At 59.1% G+C, this 23,651-nt stretch overlaps 4 protein-coding genes across 4 annotated transcripts in view; 2 read left to right on the forward strand and 2 right to left on the reverse strand.

The window, feature by feature from the left end:
• Window positions 1–23: 23 nt before the first annotated feature.
• SP7 (Sp7 transcription factor) lies at window positions 24–688 on the forward strand (the record flags this gene model as incomplete). Its single annotated transcript, XM_030468089.1, is given in 5 exon segments — window positions 24–257; window positions 260–356; window positions 359–466; window positions 469–489; window positions 492–688. Coding segments are annotated over 5 exon segments (657 nt in total), but the record flags the coding sequence as incomplete, so codon positions are not given.
• Window positions 689–2,492: 1,804 nt separating this feature from the next.
• AAAS (aladin WD repeat nucleoporin) lies at window positions 2,493–13,279 on the forward strand. Its single transcript, XM_030468090.1, has 19 exons — window positions 2,493–2,502; window positions 3,232–3,435; window positions 3,724–3,854; window positions 4,405–4,523; window positions 5,109–5,164; window positions 5,850–5,941; window positions 6,469–6,514; window positions 6,715–6,814; window positions 7,103–7,294; window positions 7,511–7,654; window positions 7,791–7,911; window positions 8,811–8,935; window positions 9,092–9,152; window positions 9,283–9,373; window positions 9,824–9,917; window positions 11,348–11,415; window positions 11,592–11,673; window positions 12,450–12,534; window positions 12,911–13,279. The coding sequence occupies exons 1-19, from the start codon at window positions 2,493–2,495 to the stop codon at window positions 13,040–13,042; spliced, it is 1,953 nt and encodes a 650-aa protein (XP_030323950.1). The 3' UTR covers window positions 13,043–13,279.
• An 825-nt stretch (window positions 13,280–14,104) lies between these two features.
• C33H12orf10 (chromosome 33 C12orf10 homolog) lies at window positions 14,105–19,579 on the reverse strand. Its single transcript, XM_030468240.1, has 7 exons — window positions 19,376–19,579; window positions 18,564–18,676; window positions 17,445–17,604; window positions 16,542–16,691; window positions 16,335–16,457; window positions 15,659–15,840; window positions 14,105–14,438 (listed from the first exon to the last, which is right to left on the reverse strand). Exons 1-7 carry the CDS (start codon window positions 19,562–19,564, stop codon window positions 14,255–14,257), a joined length of 1,101 nt encoding a protein of 366 aa, XP_030324100.1. The 5' UTR covers window positions 19,565–19,579; the 3' UTR covers window positions 14,105–14,254.
• Window positions 19,580–20,604: 1,025 nt separating this feature from the next.
• The window catches only part of VDR (vitamin D receptor), a 32,884-nt gene continuing 29,837 nt past the window's right edge, over window positions 20,605–23,651 (reverse strand). Inside the window, exons 10-12 of the mRNA XM_030468129.1 lie at window positions 23,058–23,209; window positions 21,965–22,081; window positions 20,605–21,313 (exon numbers count right to left, since the gene is read on the reverse strand). Of these exons, the coding sequence (XP_030323989.1) occupies window positions 21,054–21,313; window positions 21,965–22,081; window positions 23,058–23,209 (529 nt within the window). The 3' untranslated portion in view covers window positions 20,605–21,053. The remainder of the gene's footprint in view (window positions 21,314–21,964; window positions 22,082–23,057; window positions 23,210–23,651) is intronic.

The raw sequence follows: 23,651 nt of genomic DNA on the forward strand, positions 1-23,651 counted from the left end.
GGGGCGGGAGGGGGGGGGAGACCTTACAGAGCACCCTCCAAGCTCAACCCACCCTCAGCCCCCCCCTCCCCGCTTACCCCTCGGATTTTCCCCCCCTCACTCCCCCTCCTTATCCCACCCCAACCCCACCCCACCCCCAAACCCCCACCGGTGACCCCCAGAAAGGTCCCCGGGGAGGAGGAGGAGGAGGAAGCTCTTTAGGAGGTCGTCCCGCTTGCGATTGTCCCAATTGCCAAGAATTGGAGAGGTTGGGGGGTGTCGGGGGGACAACCCCGGGGGGGCCCGAAGGAAACCGATCCACAGCTGCCACATTCCGCGCGGGAAAATTTACGGGAAAGCTTCGCACCTGAAAGCTCATTGAGGTGGCACACGGGGGAAAGACCCTTCGGCTGCAATTGGCTCTTCTGCGGGAAAAGGTTCACCAGGAGCGACGAGTTGGAGAGACACGTCCGGACCCACACCCGCGAGAAAAATTTACCTGCCTGCTCTGCGGAAACGCTTCACCCGCAGCGACCACCTCAGCAAACATCAGAAAACCCACGCGGAAAGTGGGACCCCCACGAGCCAACCTCCGAAAACCACCGGCCCGGGAATCGGGGAGCAGCCCCAAGCATCCCCGCAGCCACCGCCGGGATCTCCCGGGAAAGAAGCCGGCAGTCCCGAGGCTGGGAGTTTGTTGGAGATCTGAGGGGCTCCCAGCTTCGGCTCCAGTTTTGGTTTTTTTTGGGGGGGGGGATTTATTATGAGGGGGACCCAAAGTAACCCACGCTCCCCCAACACCCGTGTGAAGCACCCCCCAGTTCTTCTCCACACCTCCAGCTTCTCCGGATGATTTTTTGAGGATTTTGAGCATCTTCATCTTCAATTTGGGGAGGGGATTTTTTTTTTGGGGTCCCCCAAAAATAACCCACGCCCCCAACACCCCTGTGGAGCACCCCCGATTCTCCTCCACACCCTTCAGCTTCTCCAGAAGATTTTTTTGAGGATTTTGAGCATCTTCAATTTTTGGGAGGGATTTTTTACGGGAGGTTCCCAAAAGTAACCCACGCTCCCCCAACTCCCGTGTGGAGCACCCCCCCGATTTTCCTCCAGCTTCCCCCAGGAAAAACCCCAGGAACTTGGCATTGGAGCCTTCATCTTCCATCCTCATCCTCTGCCATGAAGATATTTATTCCGGGGGGAGACACCCCATAACCTCCCCTATAACCCCCCAAGACCCCCCAGCACCTCCTCATTAGCAATTATAATTTATATCTTAAAATACGTGGGGGCCCTCCAAGTGCTCCGGATCCCCTTTGAGGGGGGGGTGGGGGTCTTCCCCCTCATTTTCTCTCCCCCCCCTTTTTTTTTTCCTCCCCCACCCGTGCCCCCGCACAGAGCTCAGGGACAGGGTTTGCCCCTTCTCCCCCCCCGCAATAATGTACCCCCCCCCTTTTTTTTTGAGCTGGATGAGCACCCCACTCCCCCACCAAAAAAAAAAAAAAAAAAAAAAGCAATAAAGGGTGGTTAAGGCGTGGAAGTGGAGCTGTGCTCCCACCCCCCCAAAAAAAAAAAAAATCTCCAGTGGGAGTGGGCTGAGGCCGAGAGGATTCATCACAGGGATGGGCTGTGCCCCCCCCCCCCCCCCCCCCCCCATGCTCCTTTGCTGCTGTCGGGACTCAGGGGGAAACTGAGGCACAGAGGGGACGTGGCTCCACTCAGGGTAACTGTGGCACCCCTGGGTCACCACCTGCCACCATCCCCCACGATGTCCCCTGTCCCTGTGTCACCAGGTCCCTGCTGTCCCCTTGTCCCCCAAACACGGGGCCCTGTTGTCCCATGTCCCTGTGTCCCCTGTCACCAGGACCTTGTGTCCCCTTGTCCCCAGAACCTCAGGCCCCTGATGTCCCTGATGTCCCCAGAACCCCAGGTCCCTGTGTCCCTGTGTCCCAGAAGCTTGGGTCCCTGATGTCCCTGTGTCCCCATGTCACCAGGACCTTGTGTCCCTTGTCCCCAGAACCTCGGGCCCCTGATGTCCCTGATGTCCCCAGAACCCCAGGTCCCTGTGTCCCTGTGTCCCCAGAAGCTTGGGTCCCTGATGTCCCTGTGTCCCCATGTCACCAGGACCTTGTGTCCCCTTGTCCCCAGAACCTCGGGCCCCTGATGTCCCTGATGTCCCCAGAACCCAGGTCCCTGTGTCCCTGTGTCCCCAGAATCTTGGGTCCCTGATGTCCCTGTGTCCCCATGTCACCAGGACCCTCTTGTCCTGTGTCCCCGTGTCACCAGAACCCGGGGTCCCTGATGTCCCTGTGTCCCCATGTCCTCAGGACCCCGTCTCCCTGTTGTCCCCTGTTCCCGTGTCCCCATGTTCTCAGGACCCCCTTGTCCTCCCGGTGTCCTCACATTCCCGTGTCCCTGAAGTCCCCCCCCCTCCGTCCCCGTGTCCCCACAGGGACACTCTGTGCCTCAGTTTCCCCACAGTTAAAGCGTGGGCAGGGGCCACGTGGCAGTGCATGGACACGGGTGGGTGGGGGGCATTTCTCCTGCCTGCCTTTTGATGGTCCCGGCCCCATTTTGGGTTTTTTTTGGGTTTTTTCGGGAAAAAAGAACAACAAACCTAAACCAACCCAAAAAAGCCACAGAAAAGGCAAAAGGGGGGAACTGAGGGGGGGGCGGGGGAGGTCCCTGTGCCAGCGGGCGGCTTGATGGGGGGTGGGACCAGGGACACGAGCGTGTCCCCTGCCAGCGTGGCGATGTCACACGTGTGCCACCCCCGGGGCTGAGTCACCATGCGGGACACACACACACACAGACAGAGGCTGCCCCCCCTCCCACACTGAGGGGAAACTGAGGCACAGAGAAGGGAAACTGAGGCACAAAGGGGGAAACTGAGGCACGGAGAAGGGAAACTGAGGCACGGAGAAGGGAAACTGAGGCACGGAGCCCCGGGCTGAGGGCCACCCCCCTTTTATTTAATATTCTGGAAATTTAATATCCTAGAAAAAAAAATAAATAATTTTTGTGACCGCGAAGGAAAACGGAGAAAAAATGGGGAGGGGAATTTAGGGGGGGTGAAGGACCCAACGCCCTCGGTGGGCACTGTGGGCACCCATGGGACCCCATATGCAAGGGGAGGGCACCCATGGGACTCCAGCCTTTTTTTTTTGGGGGGGTTCCCTCGTTTTTTCCCGCCTCTTAAAGGGCAATGCTCCGATGTGTTTCCCCCCCCCTCATTTTTCCCTCCCCATCCAGCGGGTGATCCCCAATACAGGAGGAGTTGGGGGGGATCACCCACCTTCGCCCCCCCCCCTCCCAGCCGCACCCCTGGGGTGGGTGACACCCCACGTCCCCCCCATACAATCCGGGGCTGCGGCCCTTTAATTTCCCCCCTCCCAGTCTCAAAATGGCCGCCGGGGTTGACACGCGGGGATCCATCCAGGAGCGCGCGGGAAGCGGGTGAGGGGGCTGGGGCACAGGGAGACCCCCGTGGGGTCCTGGGGGGGGAGGGGTCTTGAGGGTTTTGGGGACAGGGAGGGGTCTGAGGTGGCTTCGGGGGGACTTGGGGACAGGGGAGGGGTCTGAGTAGGCCCTGGGGTCTGGGGTGTGGGGGGGGCACAGTCCCTTCATTCTGAAGCCCGTGGGGACCCCCCTGGTGTCACCCGTGAGGAGTGGGGGTGTCCCTGGGCAGGGGGTTCGCGTCTTTTGTGTCGTCGTCCCCCCCTTTTTAACACCTTTCTCCCGCAGGACCCCCGCCATGTGCTCCCTGGGGCTGTTTCCCCCCCCCCCCCCCCGGGGATCTCACCCTCTACGAGTTCAACAACGGCCTCGTCAGCGGCCGCCTCAGCCACGAGCCCACCCCCCCCCTGCACCCCCAGGTCAGACTGGGGGGTCCCCATCAGCCCCTGCCTGGGGGAGTCCCCATGAGCCCCTTCCCGGGATGGTGGTGGTGGGGAGGGGAGGGGGTGTCTGGGAAGCCCCTGCTTGGGGGGGGGGCATGGCTGAGCCCCTTCCCCAGGGGGTCCCCATCAGACCCCTGCCTGTTTTGGGGGGGGGGCGGGATGTCCCCATGAGTCCCCTTCCCGGGGCAGTGTGATGGGGGGGGTGTCTGGGAAGCCCCTGCCTGGGGAGGGTCCCATCAGCCCCTTCCTAGGACGGTGGGAGGGAGGAGTATCTGAGGGGGGGGTTGTGGCTGAGCCCCTTCCCCAGGGGTTCCCCAGCAGCCCCTTCCCCACTGGCCCCAGTGCCATTGAGCCCCCCCCCAAAGGCTCCTGGTGATCCATTTGTCCCCCTCACCCATTCCTGGAGCTGCAGCCCCTTTCTCCTGGGGGGGTCTTCTCCTGGAACCCCCCTCTCTCAGCCTGGGGATTTTGCTGTGGGGAGGGGTCCTCCCTGAGGTCCCTGTGTCCCCTCTATCCCCTCCTGCAGCTCCCTGTGCTCAGCCTGCCCAGGGACACCCTCAAGGCCCATGGGCGCCTGGAGCAGAGCACCCGCCCCCCCTTCATCCACCACCGGGAATCCCTCTGGAAGCGGAGTCTGAGTGCCTGGTGAGGACCTCCCGGGAATTTGGGGGGGGGGGGCAGCCTGGGGGAGAGGAGGCACCGGGGAGAACTTGGAGCACCCCCAAGGACCCTTGAGGTGGGGTCATCCACACACTGCTTCCACAATACCACCCCCCCTCCCTCCACATACTCCCCCCCCAGAATACTTCTCCCCCCCCTCCCCAGTATCCCCCCCCAATATTCTCCCCCCCCAGATATTCTCCCCTCCCCCCCACCCCCAGGTACTCCTCCCCCCAGATATTCCCCCAGGTACTTCCTCCCCCACCCAGGATAATCCCCCCCCAGGATACCCCTGCCCCCCCAGATGCCCTCCCCTAATGCCCCCCCCCCCCAGGTGCACCCCCGGATACTGAACACCCCCCAAAAAAACCCACCTTCCCCCAAAAAACTTCCCCCCCCCCATAGGTACTCCCCCCTCTCCCCCCAGACGCCCCCTGAATCCCCTTGGCTGCAGGAAGGGTCCCCATGGCCTGGGGGTGGCACTGGGGAGTGCTTCAGGGTTCAACTTGAAGCTTGGATTGGGAGGTGCTGGGGGGGGGAGTGGTGCTGACCCCCAGGTGTTTCCTGCAGGAGGGACCTGGGTCTGTGGGGGGTCCTGAAGGAAATTGCCACGGCTGAGGAGGAGGGTGAGTGGGGGGGGGGGGAGTCTGGGCCTTCAGTGCCCTTCATCCCCTTGGCCATTCCTGAATGTCCCCCCATGTCCCTCTGACCTTTCCCGGGATGGTTCTGGATGGAGAAGCCCCTGAAGGTCCTGGAGTCCCAACCCTTCCCATCCCTGCCCAGGACACCCCCACCCAGGGCTTGGAGACCCCTCCAGGGATGATGGGGACCCCAGCCCAGGCCCTGACAGCCCCAAAGGGGAGAAATTGTCCCCAGGTTTCCAACCTAAAACCTCCCCTGGCACCACTCCAGGCCGTTCCTCTTGTCCATCCCTTGTTCCTTGGGAGTAGAGCCTGACCCCCCCTGGCTCCAACCTCCTCTCAGGGGATGGCAGAGCCCAGAGCTCTCCCCTCAGCCTCCTCTGCTCCAGGAGCAACACCCGCAGGGCCCTCAGGGGCCCCTCACAACTTCCTCCAGAGCCTTCTCCACGTCCTCCAATCCCCTCTCCACGTCCTCCATCCCCTCTCCACGTCCCTCCATCCCTCTCCACGTCCTCCATCCCCTCTCCACATTTCCAGACCTTCCCCTTGAGTTCCAGCTCCTCCTCTCTCTTCTCCAACCCCTCCATGTTCTCCAGACCTTTTTCCTTCAGCTCCAAATCCTTCTTTAGGTTTTTTTGGAGCCCCTCAGGAATTCCTTCTCTCCCCACAGGGCTGCAGTGGGATGAAGAGGGGCTCGACCTTCACGCTGGCTGTGTGCCATTGGCTCTCCTCCCTCCATGGTTCCCTCTTCCCCACCTCTCCGTGAGTCTTTTTGGGGCTGGGAAGGTGGGGATGGGTCCTAACCAACCCTACAGAGGGGTGGGGTCAGTTTGGGGGTGTCAGAGAGGGGGCTTGGGGGGTTGAAAAGCCACCAAAACTGGTCTGGTGGTGGTGCCCACCTAACAAGATGTTGGTTTCCATCAGCAAGGGGGGGACAATGGAGTCAAGGGAGGTCAAGGGAGATGCTGGAGAACGTGGAGTTTGGAGGAACATGGAGAAGGGATGGAGGACATGGAGGAAGGGATGGAGAACGTGGAGAAGGGGGTGGAGAACATGGGGGAGGGGATGGAGGAATGTGGAGAAGGGGATAGGGAACATGGAGAAGGTTTGGAGAACTTGGGGAGGGGATGGAGAACATGGGGGAGGGGATGAAAACATGGAGAAGGTTTGGAGAATATGGAAGAGTTCTGGGGAACATGGAGAAGGGTTTAGAGAAGGGGGGGAGAGAAAAGGGAGAGTGTGGGTCCTGGCAGTCACTGGTGCTCAGTGTCACCCCTTGTCCCCTGCAGCTGACCAGTGAGGACATGATTGTGGCCTTCTCCAGGCTGTGGACTGGTGACGTACTGGAGCAGTGTTGGGGGTGGTGTGGAAAGCTGAGCAAAGGGTTGGGGGGGGGGTGCTCTGGGCTGGGGTCACCTTGGGGGTTTTGGGAGCTGTCAGCAAATCCCCCAGCATTGGGGGGCGAGGGGGAAATCAAGAGGGGATCTTCAGGGCTTGGACAATTGGTGTCCCCTCCTCCTGCTCTGTCCCTCCAGGACCAACTGCACCATCAGAGCCTTTCTCCTGGCACCCCCACACCAGTAAATTTGCTGTGGCTCTCCTGGATGATTCCATCCGAGTCTACAACTCCACCAGGTGAGGGCTGAGCCCTGGTGGCCACCCCTGGGTGACACTGCTCCTCAAGGGGTGTCCCCACACACCCCCTGCCCCCCCATTTCCCCCTCTCACCCACCCACCAAGGGCTCCTTCCACCTCTCAGGGCTTTGCTCTCCAGAACATCTCGAGAAGGTCTTGAGAACTTCTCCAAACTCCCCAAACTTGGGGATTTGTTTCAATATTTCTTCTTTCTGTCCCCTCCCTGCTCCTGGGTGGGCAGAGCAGTTTCTTTGAACCATTCTTGAGTCCCTCAACTCTCTCCTCCAGGTCTCCTCCTTCCCCTGGGGTATTCAGAGCCCTCCTCAGGAGAAGACTCCACCGGCGGCTCCTGCAGCCTCCCCGCTGCTCTCCCCCCACTCAACCTCTGTCCCCAAGCTGGGACTTCAAACCAGCAAGTGCCACCTCCCACCCCGGGGCTGGGCTGGGGACAACCCAGGACATGGCACTTGATGCCACCAGGTGTGGCTTTGGCTCACTGCACGCTGTCACCTGCCTGGGGTCCCCTCTGTCCCCTCGCCCCGGGAAGCAGGGTGACAATGGGGACACACACACACAGAAAATCTCCACTTGGAGGTGCCCAGCATGGTCAGAGAGGTCACAGGGAGATGGGCCACAGGTGCTCTGAGGTCTCGGGTCCCCCATAGTCCTTTTTGTCACCTTCTCCCCCCCTGGCAGTGCCACCATCCCCTCCCTGAAGCATCGCCTGCAGAGGAACGTGGCTGCCATGGCCTGGAAGCCCCTTTGTGCCTCCATCTTGGCTGTTGCCTGTCAGACTTGTGTCCTCGTGTGGCACTTGGACCCCACCTCCCTCTCTACCAGGTGACAACCCCACCTCCCTCCTTACTGAGCCTCCAGGGGACACGAAGGGGACATGAAGGGGACAGGGGCCAACCCTTCCTGTCACCAACCATGATGCTGGGGTGGGGGGTTGGGGGTGGCCTCTCTTTTTCTCCAGACCTTCCTCAGGTTGTGCTCAGGTGTTGTCCCACCCCGGGCACAGCCCTGTCACCACCCTGGCCTGGGCTCCAAGTGGGGACCGTTTGCTCTCAGCGTCACCCATGGACACGGCCATGCTGGTGAGACACCCCCGGGTGCTGCCCTGCGGACACCTTGGGGACACCAGGGAAGGAGGGGCTGGGGGGGACAACACAGATTCCTCAGGCCAGCTCCAAAATTGGAAATTGGATCTTTGAGATCTGGTGCTGGATGGAGAAGCCCCTGAAGGTCCTGGAGTCGCAGCCCTTCCCCATCCCTGCCCTTGAGGACCCCTCCAGGGATAATGGGGGACTCCAGCCCAGGCCCTGACAGCCCAAAAGGGGAGGAATTGTCCCCATGTTCCAACCTAAACCTCCCCTGGCAACACTCCAGGCCATTCCTCTTGTCCCATCCCTTGTTCCTTGGGAGTAGAGCCTGACCCCCCCTGGCTCCAACCTCCTCTCAGGGGATGGCAGAGCCAGAAGGTCTCCCCTCAGCCTCCTCTGCTCCAGGAGCAGCACCCCCAGGGCCCTCAGGGGCTCCTCACAACTTCTCCAGTTCCTTCTCCATGTTCTCCAGCCCCTCTCCATGTTCTCCAGCCCCTTCCCCATCTCCCCTCCCCATCTCTGGACACTCTCCATCCCCTCCATGTCCTCTCCAGCTGCTCTGTACCAGTCCTGGAGCTTTGGTGTCACCCAGGAGCAGGACTTGGCACTTGGCCTGCTTGGACCTCAGCGTATTGGCCTCATCCCATGGATCCAACCTGTCCAGATCCTCACTCCATGAATCCATCCTGTCCAGATCCCTCATCCCATGGATCCTACCTCTCCAGACCCTTCTCCAGACCCTTCCTACTCCCAGGCAGCTCCACACTCCCTTCCCCCCTGACTTAGGGTACACTCCATCCCCTGCTCCAATGCCTGGATCAACTCACACCCAACTTCCCCCTTATCCCAAGCTGTGGTCACCCCATTGTCCTTCTCTTTCTCCCCTTTTCCAGGTGTGGGATGTGTCCACTGAAAACTGTGTCCAGCTCCAGTGGTTTGGAGGTGGTGGTGTCACCTTCTTGTCTTGGTCACCCGATGGCAGCAAGGTCCTTGCAGCCACCCCTTCCGCTGTCTTCCGGTGAGCTCCAACTCCAGGACTTCTTCCCTCTTAGCTCTTCTTCCTGTTTTCCTTTCTTCCCAGAGCTGGATTTCTGGTTCTTCTCCCTACTTTGGGAAGTGGAGAAGAAGGGGGTGGGCACAGGGGCTGAATTTTGTCCCCCTGGTCCCCCCTTAGGGTGTGGGAAGCTCAGATGTGGACGTGTGAGCGGTGGCCGACAATCAAGGGACGCTGCCAGGTAGGACAGAGCCTGGGGGGGACCCCAAAACCACCTCTGTCCTCCAAATCTCCCTGTTTTTGGGGGGTCCCCAAACCCTCCCTCCCAGCCCTGGGCTCAAGGGTGGGGTTGGTGGCTCCTTGTCCCCCAGACTGGGTGCTGGAGTCCTGATGGGAGCCGCCTCCTCTTCAGTGTTCTGGGAGAGGCTCTGATCTTCTCTCTCTCCTTCTCTGAGTATCGGGGTGAGTCCTGGGGGGGCTTGGGGGAGTCTAGAGGGGATTTGGGGGAGGGTGTAGAGGGGATTTGGGGAGGTCTAGAGGGGATTTGGGGGGGATTTGTTGGGATTTATTGGGGTAGTAGTTGGAGTTTTGGGGAATTAGTTGGGAGATTTTGGGGCTCTGGTGGGATTTGTGGGAGTTTTGGGGTGTTTGGGGTTTTGGGGATCCAGGGAGAGGATCCAGTGGGGGAATCCAGGGAGAGGATTTAGGAAGGGGATCCAGTGAGGGAATCCAGGGAAGGGATACAGGGAGAGGATTTAGGGAGGGGATCCAGGGACAGGATCCAGGGAAGGGATCCAGTGGGAGGAACCAGGGAGGGGATCCAGTGGGAGGATCCAGGGAGGGGATCCAGTGGGAGGATCCATGAGGAGCTGAGACTGCTCCAGGAGGTGCCCACTGGGCTCTGTGTTTCAGGGGAGCTGCAGGGCCAAGTTGGGGGCTCCAAAAGGGCCTCGATTGTCGCTGATCTCTCTGAGACCTCCTTTGAGACCCCCTATGGGGAGGAGAGGTGAGAGCTGCACCCAGAGCCCCCCCAGAGGCCACTGGGGGTCTGTGTGTGTCGTCCCCCTCCCCACGGGCAGAGCTTGGGGACATTGGGTGGAGCAGGGGGACCTGACTGCTGCTCCTCAGGAAGAACCCAACCCCCAGGGAGGTCCCTGCTGGGAAGCAGCTCCATGGAAAAAGCCCTGGGAGTGCTGGGGGGTTGGGGTCAGGGAATTCCCCAGGGGTCAGGAATGTGTCCTGGGGGGCAATGGGATCCTGGGGGGCATCAGGAAAAGTGTGTCCAGCAGATCCTGGGAGGTTCTGCTCTGCCCTGGGGAGACCACCCCTGGAATCCTGGATCCAGTTTGGGGCTTCCCAGTTGCAGAGAGACTGGGATGTACTGGAGAGAGTCCCCTGGAGAGCTGGGAGGGTGCTGAAGGGCCTTGGACATCTCTGCTGGGAAGAAATGTCCACAATTCCTTGTCCTTGTCCACAAGTAAGTGGACAAGGTGGCCTCTTTTCCCCTTTAATACTTAACTTTTCTTTTTAATTTTTTCTCTTTTCTTTTTTTCTTCCTTCTTCCTTCTTCCTTCTTCCTTCTTCCTTCTTCCTTCTTCCTTCTTCCTTCTTGCTTCTTGCTTCTTGCTTCTTCCTTCTTGCTTCTTGCTTCTTCCTTCTTGCTTCTTCCTTCTTGCCTTCTTCCTTCTTCCTTCTTTCCTTCTTCCTTCTGCCCTTCTTCCTTCTTCCTTCTTCCTTCTTCCTTCTTCCTTCTTCCTTCTTCCTTCTTCCTCTTCCTTCTTCCTTCTCCTTCTTCCTTCTTCCTTCTTCCTTCTTCCTTCTTCCTTCTTCCTTCTTTCTCTTCTTCCTTCTTCTTTCTTCTTTTCCTTCTTCTTCTTCTCCTTCTTCCTTTTTCCTTTTCCCTTTTTTTTCCTTTTCCCTTTTTTTTCCTTTTCCCTTTTTTTCTCTTTCCCTTTTTTCCCTTTTCCCTTTTTTTTCCCTTTTCCCTTTTTTTCCCCTTTTCCCTTTTTTCCCTTTCCCTTTTTTCCCTTTTCCCTTTTTTCCCTTTTCCCTTTTCCTTTTTTTCCTTCTTCCTTTTCCTTTTCCTTCTTCCTTCTTCCTTCTTCCTTCTTCCTTCTTCTTCCTTCTTCCTTCTTCCTTCTTTTTTTTCCTTTTCCCTTTTTCCCTTTTCCCTTTTTCTCTCCCTTTTTTTTCCCTTTCCTTTTTTTCCCTTTTCCCTTTTTTTCCCTTTTCCCTTTTTTTTCCCTTTTCTCTTCTTTTCCCTTTTCCCGGGGGTGTTGGGCTGACAGCCCCTCCGGGCCAAGGTTACCCCCAGGGTTGGGAGAGGGCAGGATGGTGACACCAGGGACATAAATGAGGAGGGGGACATCAGGGGGGTGAGGCCCACTCAGATACCCAACCCTTGACATTTCCGCATTCCGTGTCCCCTTTTTTTAGGATCGGAGGAGAAGTTCACTCCATGGTGTGGGACCCCACAGGAGAGAGGTTGGCAGTGATCATCAGAGGTGAGATGGGGGCTGCCTGAAGTCCCCTGACCCCTTCCCCCCATCCCAGAGCTCCTCCTCCTCCTCCTCCTCCTCCTCCTCCTCCTCCTCCTCCTCCTCCTCCTCCTCCTCCTCCTCCTCCTCCTCCTCCTCCTCTTCCTCCTCCTCTTCCTCCTCCTCCATCTCTTTCCCCCCAGGACCCCCCAACACCCCCGGATCTCAGGTGGTGGTAGCTGTGTTCCGCACCCGCAACAGCCCCATCTTTGAGCTCCTGCCCTGGTGAGGGGGGGATTTTGGGGTCAGGGGGGCTGGGGAGTGGGGTTTTGGGGTTGGATTTTGGGTTAAGGTTGGGTTTGGGATTGGGTTTTGCGGTTGGGGTTGACTTTTGGAGTTGGACTTTGGGTTACGGTTGGTTTTGGGGTTGGGGTTTGGGTTAGGGCTGGTTTTGGGGATGGATTTTGGGTTGGAGTTGAATTTTGGAATTGGACTTTGGGTTAAGGTTGGTTTTGGGATTGGATTTTGTGGTCAGATTTTGGGTTGGGGTTTGGGTTGGTTTTGGGGCTGGATTTTAGGTTGGAGTTGGGTTTTGGGGTTGGGGTTTGGGTTAAGGTTGGTTTTGGGGTTGGATTTTGTGGTCAGGTCTTGGGTTGAGGTTGGATTTTGACTTGGGGTTTGGGTTAGGGTTGATTTTGGGGATGGATTTTGGTTTGGGGTTGGGTTTTGGGTTAGGGTTGGTTTTGAGGTTGCAGTTCTGGGGTTGGGTTTTGGGGTCAGACTTTGGGGTTTTGATTTTGGGTTTGCAGTTGGTTTGGGGGTTGGATCTTGGGGTGGGATTGATTTCAGGGTTGAATTTGAGGGTGAATTTTGGGATTTGGGTTGCTGGATACCTCCAGTCCCCCAGAGTATGGGGGGAAGCAGAGAACTTCTGCCTCCCCTCTGCTCCTTAAGGTGCTGCCACCATTTTCCCCCTGAATTGGTTGAATTTTGGCCAACTTGACCTCAGCCCCCTTTGTTTTGGGTTAACCCCAAACATCTCTGGTCCCTCTCCCCATCAGTGGTTTCCTGCGAGGTGAGGAGGGGGCACAACCCCAGCTCATTGCCTTCCACCCCTCTTTCAAGAAAGGAGCTCTCCTGACCGTGGTGAGTGCCCCCCCCCAGCGCACTGCCCCTTCTGGGGCTCCCAGATTTTCCCCTGGGAGCAGTTTTGGGATAAAAAGGGAAAAAAAAAAGGACGTTGAGGGACTGGAGAGTGTCCAGAGGTGGGGATGGAGATGGGGAAGGGGCTGGAGAATGTGAGAGGGGGTGGAGGATACCATGGGGTGACTAAATCATTCAGTGCCATCCCCCTGCCATGGGGACCCCTCCTCCCAAACCCCATCCCAACCTTCAGCACCTCCAGGGATGGGGCAGCCACAGCTTCTGGGGACACCCAGGGGCTCCCCCCCCCCCCCTCAAATTCCAGAATTTCTCCCTGCTTTCCCACCTCCATCTCTGATCCATCTACTCCTCTCTCCAGTGTTGGTCCACAGGGAAGATCACCCACATCCCCTTCTTCTTCATCAGTGGCCACGTCCCCTGTGGCAGCCCCGATGTCACCGTCCTGCCCAGCGCCAGCGTCCGAGAGCAGCCGCTCTTCTCCGAGCTGTGATCTCGGTGTCCCCAACACCTTTCCCAGGAGCCAGGATTGGGACATCCCCTCCATCCTCCTCCTCCTCTGGGTTCACTCTTCATCCCCTATAGGGGGTGGGAGGTTTTTGGTTTTTTTTGGGGGGGAGGTTGTGTTCTGGAAGGTTCTGCTGGGGTCTGGGGACATTTTGGGATGTGGGATCCAGGGATCCATTTCCTGGAGCTGAAATTAAAGTGGATTTAAGGCCCTTCTGGTGGAGATGGAGGTTTTTGGAGTGTTTTTTTTTTGGGGGGGAGGAAGGGCTTGAGTTGCTTGGGGGGGTCCTGAGCCAGGAGGGTGGGAAGAAATCCCCCCAAAAAATCTGTGGGTCCAGAAGAACTCAAGTGTGACCCATTCTGGGGGGGGTTACAGCTGGGTCAGAGCCCCCCAGCTCAGAGGGGGGTGGTGAATCCCTGGGATTATCTGGGGTTAATCCAGGGATTATGTGGGAATCATTGGGCTAAAGCTGGGGGGGGGGAGGATTGGGGTAAAACAAAGAGGATTTGGGTAAAAAGGAGGGGTCTGGGGAAAAGGAAAGGGTTTGGGGTTTAAATTGAGGATTTAGGGTAAAAAGGAGAGGATCTCCTTTTTACTCTAAAAATGAGAATTGGGAGTAAAAATGAGGGACTGGGGTAATCCCAACATGATTTGGGGTCAAAACTGAGGGGATCTGAGGTAAAAAATGAGGATTTAAGGTTAAAACAGGAGTCAGGGTAAAAGCAGGATTTGGGGGGGGGGGCTGCTGGGACATATCCCAGTAACGGGGGGGGGTGATGCCTGCACCCCAACTCTGAGCCCCAATGCAGACACTTGTATGTCCCCCCCTGCACCCCAAAGACACCTTGACCCATACCCCAAACCCCCAGTTCCAGAGCAGCACACACACTGGGCACAGACTGGTTTATACTGGTGGTGGGAAGCCACCATAAAAATGAGGACAATCCGCAGAGAAATGGGTCCAAAAAGTCTCTGGGCTTGGGCTGAGGGTCCAGACCAGTCCTACACTGGGACTGGGACCAGTGGCACTCCTGGGGGGGTGATTTCTGTCCCCTCAACTCCCCTCCAGGGGTGATTTTTTTGTCCCACTCCATGCGCTGAGTGGGAACTGTCTCAGCCTGACCCCACCACCCCCTTTTTTGGGGTCCATGTTGGGGTGGATGGAGGGGGTTGAGGTGGGAGGGGGGGTTGGTGGCATCAGGTTTGTGTCTTCCCCCCTTGGTGCTGTGCCAGGGTCCTCCTTGCCATCTCCAGGGCCCCCTCCCGGGTGCGGTGTCCCCCGATGAAGCCGCTGGAGTGGACGAAGATGCATCCAGGGAGCCCCAAAATTTGGGAGAGGGTCTCATCCCGCAGCCCCCGCCAGGGCTCGGGGAGAGGGAGGCTGGAAAAAAACAAAATGGAAGGGGGGGGAAAGAAAAATAAAGCTGAAAATGTTCCTGGAATTGAGAAATCTGCAGAGGGACCAAAGGATCAGCGCCTCCAATTCCTGTCCCTGGGTGATTCCTCCTTCCCAGTTGGAAGTTTTTCCTCATTTGAGGTGGAATTTCCCATGTTCTGCCATAAACCTTCCCCCTCCCCTCCCCAAAATGTCCCATGGATTTCCCCCTCCCTGTCCTGCTGCCCTGGGGTTCTTCCTCCCCCCTCTCCCTGAACTTCAGGAGCTCTGCTCCATAGAATTGTCAAGAGTGGGAAGGGGCCTCTGGAGCTCCTCTGATCCCCCCAGGAACACATCCAGGGGGGGTTGGAAGCCTCCAGAGGAGACTCTAGAACCTCTCTGGGCAGCCTGGGCTCCCTCCCCCTCCCAGGCAGAAGTTTTTCCTTGTATTTCTGTGGAACCTCCTGTGCTCCAGCTTGCTCCCATTGCCTCTTGTCCCTACCATGGGACATCACTGGGAAGATTCTGCTCCATCCCTCTGGAATTCCTCCTTTTCTGTATCTATAAACATTGGTGGGGTCACCCCTCAGCCTTCTCCAGCTTGAGGATCTCCTCAGCCTTTCCTCACCAGATGTTCCACTCCCTCCATCATCCTGCTGGCTCTGCTCTGGACTCTTCCCAGCACTTCCCTGTCTTTCTGGAATGGGACAAAATATTCCAGGGGGTGGGAGAACCTCTCTGGACCACCTCTCCTCAGTTACCTTCTATCTACCTGCACCCCTCACCCTGAACATCTCCAGGCTCAACCCCCTCCCTGGGCAACCTCTGCCTTTTTTCCATCATCTCCAAACCCTTCTTGGTTCATCATCCCAAAAATGACAGAATTTGGGTTGGAAGGGACCTGCAAAGGTCACCCAGGCACCCCCTCACCTACCCCAGGGTGCTCAGAGCCTCCTCAAGCCTCACCTTGAACATCTCCAGGGATGAGACCTCAACCCCCTCCCCAGCCAAAATTTTCTCTTTTCCCAATGCCCTCAAAGCAAAGAATTCCCAAATTTGGCTCAAATCCTTCCCAATCCCACCCTCACATCCTTAATGGAAATGTTTTAGAGGACGTGATCCCTGCAGGACCCCCCCCAGGGGACACTCCCCCAGCCTCATGTTGCCCCGTTCACTGTTTTGGGATTTTTTTTTTGGGGGGTAGGAGTGGTGGGGAGGGGTCTGACCGGCTCTGGAAGCTGTGAGGTCCCACGGGAACACTCTGCAGGCGCCACTGCCCACTGGGATCCGGGAAGAGAACCAAGAGGAGGGGCTGGGGGAGCTGCAGCTCCTGCTCCAGCTGCAGGAGATGCTCCTTCCAGGGACAGCCCCCCCCAGGAAGCTCCAGCACTGCCCCACTGGGGTCCACCTGGCGGGGGACACACACAGGTTGGGACCCCCACAACTATTGCTGCCTCAGTTTCCCCTCAGTCAGACGGGTGCTGAGCTCTGGGGGTTGGGTCTGCAGGGAGGGATGGAGGAGGGGGGGTTGGAGGGTATTGGGGGGGACAGGAGTGGGTGTGAGGATATGGGGGTGCAGGGGGGGGGGCACAGCTGTGTGTAGGGGGGGCAGAGCTGTGTTAAGGGACACAGCTGTGTTTAGGGGTGCAGGATGAGGGGGTACAGCTGTGTTTAGGGGTGCAGAGCTGTGTTTAGGGGTGCAGAATGAGGCACAGCTGTGTTAAGGGGTATGGGGGGGGCACAGCTATATTTGGGGGTGCAGGGAGGGGGGGGGGCACAGCCATGCCTCATGCCCTGGGATGCAGGGGACACCCTGGGTGGTGCAGGGCAGTTCCTCCTCGGGGTTCTTCCCTCCTCCCTCCTCCTTTTCCCCCCTAAATTTAACCCCCACCTCCCCCATACCTCGAAGCGTCTCCTCAGAGCCTCCTCCACCACCTCCCTGGCCGGCAGCCACGCCCGGTGGTAAAATTCCACCCTCTCCAGGAACTCCCTTCCCACCAGCTCCAGAGCCCGCTTGAAACCCCCCTGGGGACACAAGGGAGGGGAGGGTGAGGAAAGGGAAGGGTCCCACCCCCCCCTCCTTCCTTACCCCCACCTCCCCCTGCCCACCTCGGGGTCCTGCTGGGGGTCGTTCCAGCGGGGGTTGAGGTGGGAGACCCGGGTGCTGAGGGTGGTGCTGAGGGCATAGCGGGGCCGCCCCTCCCCCTGAGCGATCCCATTGTCCACGGCATCGATCTCCTCCAGGAAGTTCTCATAGAGCTGGGAGGGATTTGGGGAGGGGGAAAAGGGGGAGAGGACACACAGCCTGAGGGTCACAGAATGTGGGTCTGGAAGGGACCTCAAGGAAATTCTTGTAAAGCTGGGAGAGGGACACACACACAGCCCCCCACCCCAAGGGTCAGAGGATGTTGGGTTGGAAGGGACCTCAAAGAAGTCCTCATAGAGCTGGGGGAAAATCTGGGGAGGGGGAAAAAGGGATACACACACCCCCTGAGGGTCACAATGTGGGGCTGCAAGGGAGCTCAAAGAAGTTCTTGTAGAGCTGGGGGGGAATTTGGGGAGGGGGAAAAGGGGATACAAACGCTGAGGGTCACAGAGTGTGGGTCTGGACGGGATCTGAAGAATCATCTGGTCCAACCCTAAGACCCAGAGAATGTGAGGGGTTGGAAGGGACCTCTGGAGATCACCTTTGGGGTGATTCCTGAGGGCTCTGAGCACCCTGCTGTGGGTGAAGGGGTCCCTGCTGAGTGCAGGCTTGGACTGGGTGACCACAGGAGGTCCCTTCCAACCCAAATTCTTCTGGGATTCTTTCCCCTCTGGGCTGTCAACCTTTCCCCTGAGTTTGGTGTCACTTTATCAAGGTGCTCACATGCAGTCTGGAGCCCACACCAGTAACTGCAACAAACTGGTCCAGTGCTCCCCCAGCACAGGAGGAGCCCCAGGGAGAGCTGCGAGGCAGCGGTGAGGGGTGGAGACCCCCCCAAAACCACCCCAGCCCCCCCCTCCCAGTACCTTATCGTAGAGCATCGTCACCACGGGGCCATCCTCTGGCTCCCCCAGGAGCTCTGCCAGGATTTGGGAGCCAAAATGGCAATACACTAGCCCAGCACTACTCAGCTTGGTGGTCCAGGGCTTGTCTGGCCGGAGGGTGTGCATGGAGTGTGTGAAAGACCTAGGGGGGGGGAGCAGAGGATCCCAGAATCCCAAAATGTTCAGGGTTGGGAGGGAACTTTAGACCTCCCCAATCCCAACTCCCCTGTCCCAGCATGATCCCCTAGGAACACAAACAAGGGGGGGTTGGAAGCCTCCAGAGAAGGAGACTCCAGAACCTCTGTCCAGAACCCCTGAACAGAGACTATCCCCTTCCTCTTGCCCTCCACCCCTCAGCTCTTGAGGGACATTCCACAGATCCCCTCTCAGCCCCAGGGCTCTCACTCTTTCTTCCCAGCAGAGATGTCCAAGGCCCTTCAGCACCCTCCCAGCTCTCCAGGGGACTCTCTCCAGTACATCCCAGTCTCTCTGCAACTGGGAAGCCCCAAACTGGAGCCAGGATTCCAGGGGTGGTCTCCCCAGGGCAGAGTAGAACCTCCCAGGATCTGCTGGACACACTTTTCCTGATGCCCCCCAGGATCCCATTGCCCCCCAGGACACATTCCTGACCCCTGGGGAATTCCCTGACCCCAACCCCCCAGCACTCCCAAGGCTTTTTCCATGGAGCTGCTTCCCAGCAGGGACCTCCCTGGGGGTTGGGTTCTTCCTGAGGAGCAGCAGTCAGGTCCCCCTGCTCCACCCAATGTCCCCAAGTTCTGCCTGGGGACACACACACACACACAGACCCCCAGTGGCCTCTGGAGGGGCTCTGGGTGCAGCTCTCACCTCTCCAGGATTCCAGGATCCAGGCACCCCACTGCCTCAGGGATCAGTTACTATCAGGACCCCCAGATCATTCTCCTCCATCCCAAACTCTCTTGGGGGCCCTCGGGGTTCTTCACCCCCCAGGTGCAGGACCCTCAATTGTTCCTCAGAGTTTCATCCCTGCCCAGGATTTCCTGGAATCAGCCCTCAGGGCTACCTCCCCACCTCATTCTTGGGGATGGGGGGTGTTGGGGGGGTGTTGGGGAAGGGTCTCACCTCTGGTGATGGTCATAGCGGTGCCGCTCGGGGTCGTATTCCCCCCCCACATCCACCACCACCTCACACTGGGACAGGAGCTCAGGGTCCCGGGTACGCAGCACCTCAGCCTCCTGGGGGGTGGGGGGGGTGAGGCTGGGGGGCTCAGGCGACCCCTGAGAGCTGCCCCCGGGGTGACCAGGGACCCCCAAAATGGGACTGAGAAGTGCGACCTAAGGGTGACCCCTGGGAGGGCCCAGGGAACCCCCCCAGGTGGGTTTGGGGAACTAAGAGGGGGATCAAGGATGGCCAAGAGGGGCTGGGGACCTAAGGGTGACACCTGGGAGGGACCAGGGACCCCTCAAAGTGGGTCTGGGGACACAGGGGGTGGTTCTAGGACACTGATGGGGTAGCAGAGATGCCCAGGAGACCCTAAGCAGGCACTGGGGACCTAAAGGTGGCCCCTGGGGTGGCCCAGGTCCCCCCAGCTGGGTCTGGAGACCTGAAAGGTGGCTCCTAAGTGACACTCGGGACACTGAAAAGGGGCCAGGGATGCCCATGAGCACTTGGTGACCCAAAGGGTGACCTCTGGGGTGACTGGAGACACCAAGCAGGGACTGGGGACCTGAGGGTAACCCTTGGGGGGGGTCCAGGACCTTAAAGGTGGCGCCCCCCAAGAGCTGCTCCCCAGGGAAGGGGGAACCCGAAGGAGGTTTGGGGATCTACGGGAGGGAGCCGGGACTCGAGAGAGGGCCGCGACACCTCACGATGTCCCCTTCCCGTCGCGGGGTTGTCCCCGCTCCCACCACAGGGTTCCCTGGGGGGGGCCGTACCCGGTAGCGGGGCAGGAGGCGCAGCAGGTAGCAGGCCAGCACTTCGTCGCAGTGGAAAGTGCCGTCATGGGTGCCGATGAGCGGGCAGGAGGGCTCGGACGGCGGCGGCTTTGGCCCAAACCCGGTCCCGGTCCCAGTCCCGGTCCCAGTCCCGGCCCCGCTCCCGGTCCCGCTGACCGCTGCAGCCATGAGGCGAGCAGCGCGAAACATCCGGGGCCTCCGCACGCGCCGCACCCGCCTCCCCGCCCGCCCCATCCCCGGGCCACGCCCACTTCTTGCTCCTCCCCCCCACGCACGCGCCTAGACAACCACCACCCTCCCACCCTTCCACACCCATTGCGCATGCGCGGAAAAATGGGAGGGAGGGAGGGAGGGAGGGGGTGGAGACGAGAGGGAGGGAGCGCCCCCTAGCGGCGGAGCTGGGACACAGGGGAGGGGACAGAGGGACAGGGACAGGGGGACAGAGGGAAGGACACACACGAGGACACAGGACAGACAGACACAGGGGTGGGCAGGGGGACACGCGGGCAGATGGAGACATCCAAGGACAGCTTGGTCCATAGGGCCACCAGCCCCCTGCCAGCCCCAGGGGGACAGACAGGGGGACAGCTGGACACACCAGGGACACATAGGGGACAGACAGCCAGGGGACAGCCAGGGGACAGATGGACAGACAGGGGAACAGATGGACACACAGGGGACATTTAGGGGACAAAAGGACATGCAGGGGACACCCAGGGGACAGACAGAGGACAGAAGGATACCCAGGGGACAGACAAACAGGGGGACAGCTGGACACCCAGGGGACAGCTGGACACCCAGCAGACAGCCAGGGACAGATGGACAGACACGGGACACCCAGGGGACAGCCAGGGGGACAGACGGACACACAGGGGACACACGGGGGACAGAAGGACACGCAGGGGACATCCAGGCGTGGGGACAGACGGATACTCAGCCCCCAGAAGGCCCAACCCCAGTTTATTTGCAGGCAGCAGCCCCCTCCTCCCAGGAGCCCGGGGGTCCTCTCCTGACCCCCCCCAACACCAGCAGTGGGGGGACCCCATGTCCCCTCCTGTCCCCAACCACCCCTAGGGGGGTGGCTCCTGGGGGGAGGGTCATCCCCTCCCCTGGGGTCCTGCCCTAGCCCAGGAAGCTCCTCTAGAACCTCCCCAAGTTCCCCTGTAGGGACCTGATGACAAATCCCCAACCTCCTTGCAGTCTGGTGGTGGCTAGTGGGACTGGTTGAACTGGTGACACATTTTGGGGGGGGGAGGGAGGGGGATGGACTCCACCACGTTTCCCAGCAGGGCTGTGGGACATCCACTGGTGTCCCCAGTTTGGAACTGGGGGGGAACACATGTTGGGGGTCTTTAGGAAGAGAGCAAAAGCCTCAGGAATGTGTCCCCCCCACCCCCCCCCCTGAGGAAATCACCTCAGGGCTTCTCCTTTCAACCATTCCCAGGGTCCAAAAAAAAATGGGATTTGAGCTCCAGAAAAGGCCAAATGTGGTGGCAGAGGGTAAGGAAGTGACAAAAACTGAGGAGAAACCAATGGATCTTGGGTCCAAGCGGAGGAGGAACTGGAGCAGTGCAGGACCCTCTGCATCCAAAACTTCCCAAGCAGGCCTGGATCAGAGGGTGATTTTTTTGGGAAGGGGGAGGTGAGGAGTTGGGAATCAGGAGATTTCGTTGCCAAAAACCTCGAGGACCAGAGGTGTGAGGTGCATGGAATGCTGGGGCTGCAGGGAGAGGCAGCGGTACTGCCGGGAATGCTCCTCGTTGAGGCTCCGCAGGTCAGCCAACTTCTGGATCATCTTGGGATAAAGGAGACGGCTCCCAGGAAGGGGGTGTCGGACCTGGATGTAGGTTTGAAGGATCTCTGAGAGGTGATCCTGAAGGGATTCCACCAAGGAAGTGTCCTGGACTCCAGGGCGATCTGAGGAATGGGAGGACTTTTTAGGATGGGGCGAAGCATGGTGAGGAAAGTTTGGGATGGGGGGAAGTTGGGTGTGAGGGGTGATCCAGGGGTTGGAGCAGGGGATGGAATGTTCCCTAAGTGTGGAACTGCCTGGGAGTAGGAATGGTCTGGAGAGAGTCTGGAGAGGTGGGATCCATGGGGTGAGGGATTTGGACAGGTTGCATCCATGGGGAGAGGATCTGGACAGGATGGATCCATGGGATGAGGATCTGGATGGGTTGGATCCATGGGATGGAGGTCTGGGCAGGTTGGATCCATGGGATGAGGCCAATACACTGAGGTCCAAGCAGGCCAAGTGCCAGGTTCTGCTTCTGGGTGACACCAGCCCCAGGCAAAGCTCCAGGACTGGGACAGAGCAGCTGGAGAGGACATGGAGGGGGTGGAGAGTGTCCAGAGATGGGGAGGGGAGATGGGGAAGGGGCTGAAGAACATGGAGAGGGGCTGGAGAATATGGAGAAGGATCTGGAGAACTTCTGAGGAGCCCCTGAGGGCCCTGGGGGTTTGCTCCTGGAGCAGAGGAAGCTGAGGGGAGACCTTCTGGCTCTGCCATCCCCTGAGAGGAGGTTGGAGCCAGGGGGGGTCGGGCTCTGCTCCCAAGAAATGTCCTACCTGGGGACAAGATGCAGATGGCCATGAGGAGCACATGTTCTTCATCGTGGAGGTTCAGCTTCTTCAAACCAACCTGGAATTTCACCAGTGGTTCCAGCAGGTCCATGCTGTGGCCAGCTGGGAAGGGAAAAGGAGTTTGAGCACAGCAGGATCTCCCACAGCTTCCCTTGGGACCTCACTCTGCCCTTGCACCCAGGATCTGGGTGTTCCCCCAGTTCCTCTGTGGCTCTTCTAAAAGACAAAGTCCAGAAATGTCATCTGAATGTCAGCCTGGAGAGGAGAAGGCTCCAGAGAGACCTTGGAGCACCTTCCAGTGCCTGAAATGCCCTCAGATACCTCCAGGAGACACCTCCAGGTTCCTGCAAGAATGTTGGGGATGGATTTGGGATGAGGCCCTGGAGGGATGGGAGGAGGGAGAATGGCTTGAAAGTGTCTGAGGGGAGACTGAGGTTGGAGATGAGGGAGAAATTCTTCCCTGGGAGGGGAGCCCCTGGGTGTCCCCAGAAGCTGTGGCTGCCCCGTCCGTGGAGGTGCTGAAGGTTGGGATGGGGTCTGGGGGGAGGGGTGCCCATGGCAGGGGGGGTGGCACTGAATGATTTGGTCACCCCATGGTGGCCCCATGGTCACCCCCTGAGGGAATGGTTTGGGATCAGGGAATGGTTTGGGTTGGAAGGAACCATCTGACGGGTCCAGGAGATGATTTTTGGGGTGACTGCCCCATCCCTGGAGGTGCTGAAGGTTGGGATGGGGTTTGGAGCCCTGTGGGCTGGGGGGAGAAGTCCCCATGGCAGAAGGTGGAATTAGATGATTTTAACGCTCATCCAACCCAAGCCAAAGCATCCCATGGCTCCATGAAATCCCAAAGGAGGGAAGTTGAGGCCAGGACTCTTCCCCCACCTGCCTGGGGAGCTCCTGCCCCTTCCCAACCCTCTGGGCAGCTCAGGGTGAGCAGAACTCCACTCCTATGGCAGGACAGAGGGTCTGGAGACAGCTCCAAGCCCCAGCTTTCCCTTCAGGAGTCAAGGGGGTGGGACATTCCCTCCTGATTTGGTTGGGTGGAGGTTCCTTGGCACCCACCCCAGGGCAGCCTCACCCTGGGTGACGTCGCTGATGCGGTACTTGAAGTCACTGCTGCCACAGGTCCAGCTCATGTCATCCAGGGTGAAGGACTGGTTGGAGCGTAGCATGATCACCTCGATGGCACTGGATTTGAGCAGAGCAATCTGGTCCTCTGCTGTCAGGTCCCTGGGCAAAAAAAAAAGGAGAAGATGACCCAGGACCTTGTCCAAGCAGCCAAGGACCCGTCCGGTGCTCCATGGGGTCCCTGAGGTCCCCAGTGCCTTTGCTGGGGACACCCCAGCTCCTCCCTGTCCCTGGGTGCTCTGTCAGGACGCAGGGGGTGTTTCTGGAGGGACTGGCACCACCCAGCAGCCTGGAGTTCAGGAGGAGCTGAGGTCCTTCAGCCACCAGGATGGGACCTCGAGTGGTTTTCTTAGGAGCTGAAGCTTTGATGGGGGATGAGTGAAAAAGGAGAGGGGGAAGCCCAGAAGATGAGATTGAGATGAGACGAGACGAGACGAGACGAGACGAGACGAGACGAGACGAGACGAGATGAGACGAGATGAGATGAGATGAGATGATGAGATGAACGGGACACCCCAGAAGGGGAGAGAAGGAACCCCAGAAG

This window comes from Calypte anna, chromosome 33 (genome assembly GCF_003957555.1).
Source record: "Calypte anna isolate BGI_N300 chromosome 33, bCalAnn1_v1.p, whole genome shotgun sequence".
NCBI lineage: Eukaryota > Metazoa > Chordata > Aves > Apodiformes > Trochilidae > Calypte > Calypte anna.

Excerpts from the sequence above, each read along its gene's own strand:
- AAAS (XM_030468090.1), top strand. Across the intron at positions 9,374-9,823 it reads CTCCTTCTCTGAGTATCGGG|GGGAGCTGCAGGGCCAAGTT; the intron begins GTGAGTCCTGGG and ends TCTGTGTTTCAG. Across the intron at positions 11,674-12,449 it reads ATCTTTGAGCTCCTGCCCTG|TGGTTTCCTGCGAGGTGAGG; the intron begins GTGAGGGGGGGA and ends TCTCCCCATCAG.
- C33H12orf10 (XM_030468240.1), bottom strand. The coding sequence starts at position 19,564 with ATGGCTGCAGCGGTCAGCGGGACCGGGAGCGGGGCCGGGACTGGGACC. Across the intron at positions 17,605-18,563 it reads CGCTATGACCATCACCAGAG|GTCTTTCACACACTCCATGC; the intron begins GTGAGACCCTTC and ends CCCCCCCCCTAG. Across the intron at positions 16,458-16,541 it reads ACCCCCAGCAGGACCCCGAG|GGGGGTTTCAAGCGGGCTCT; the intron begins GTGGGCAGGGGG and ends TTGTGTCCCCAG.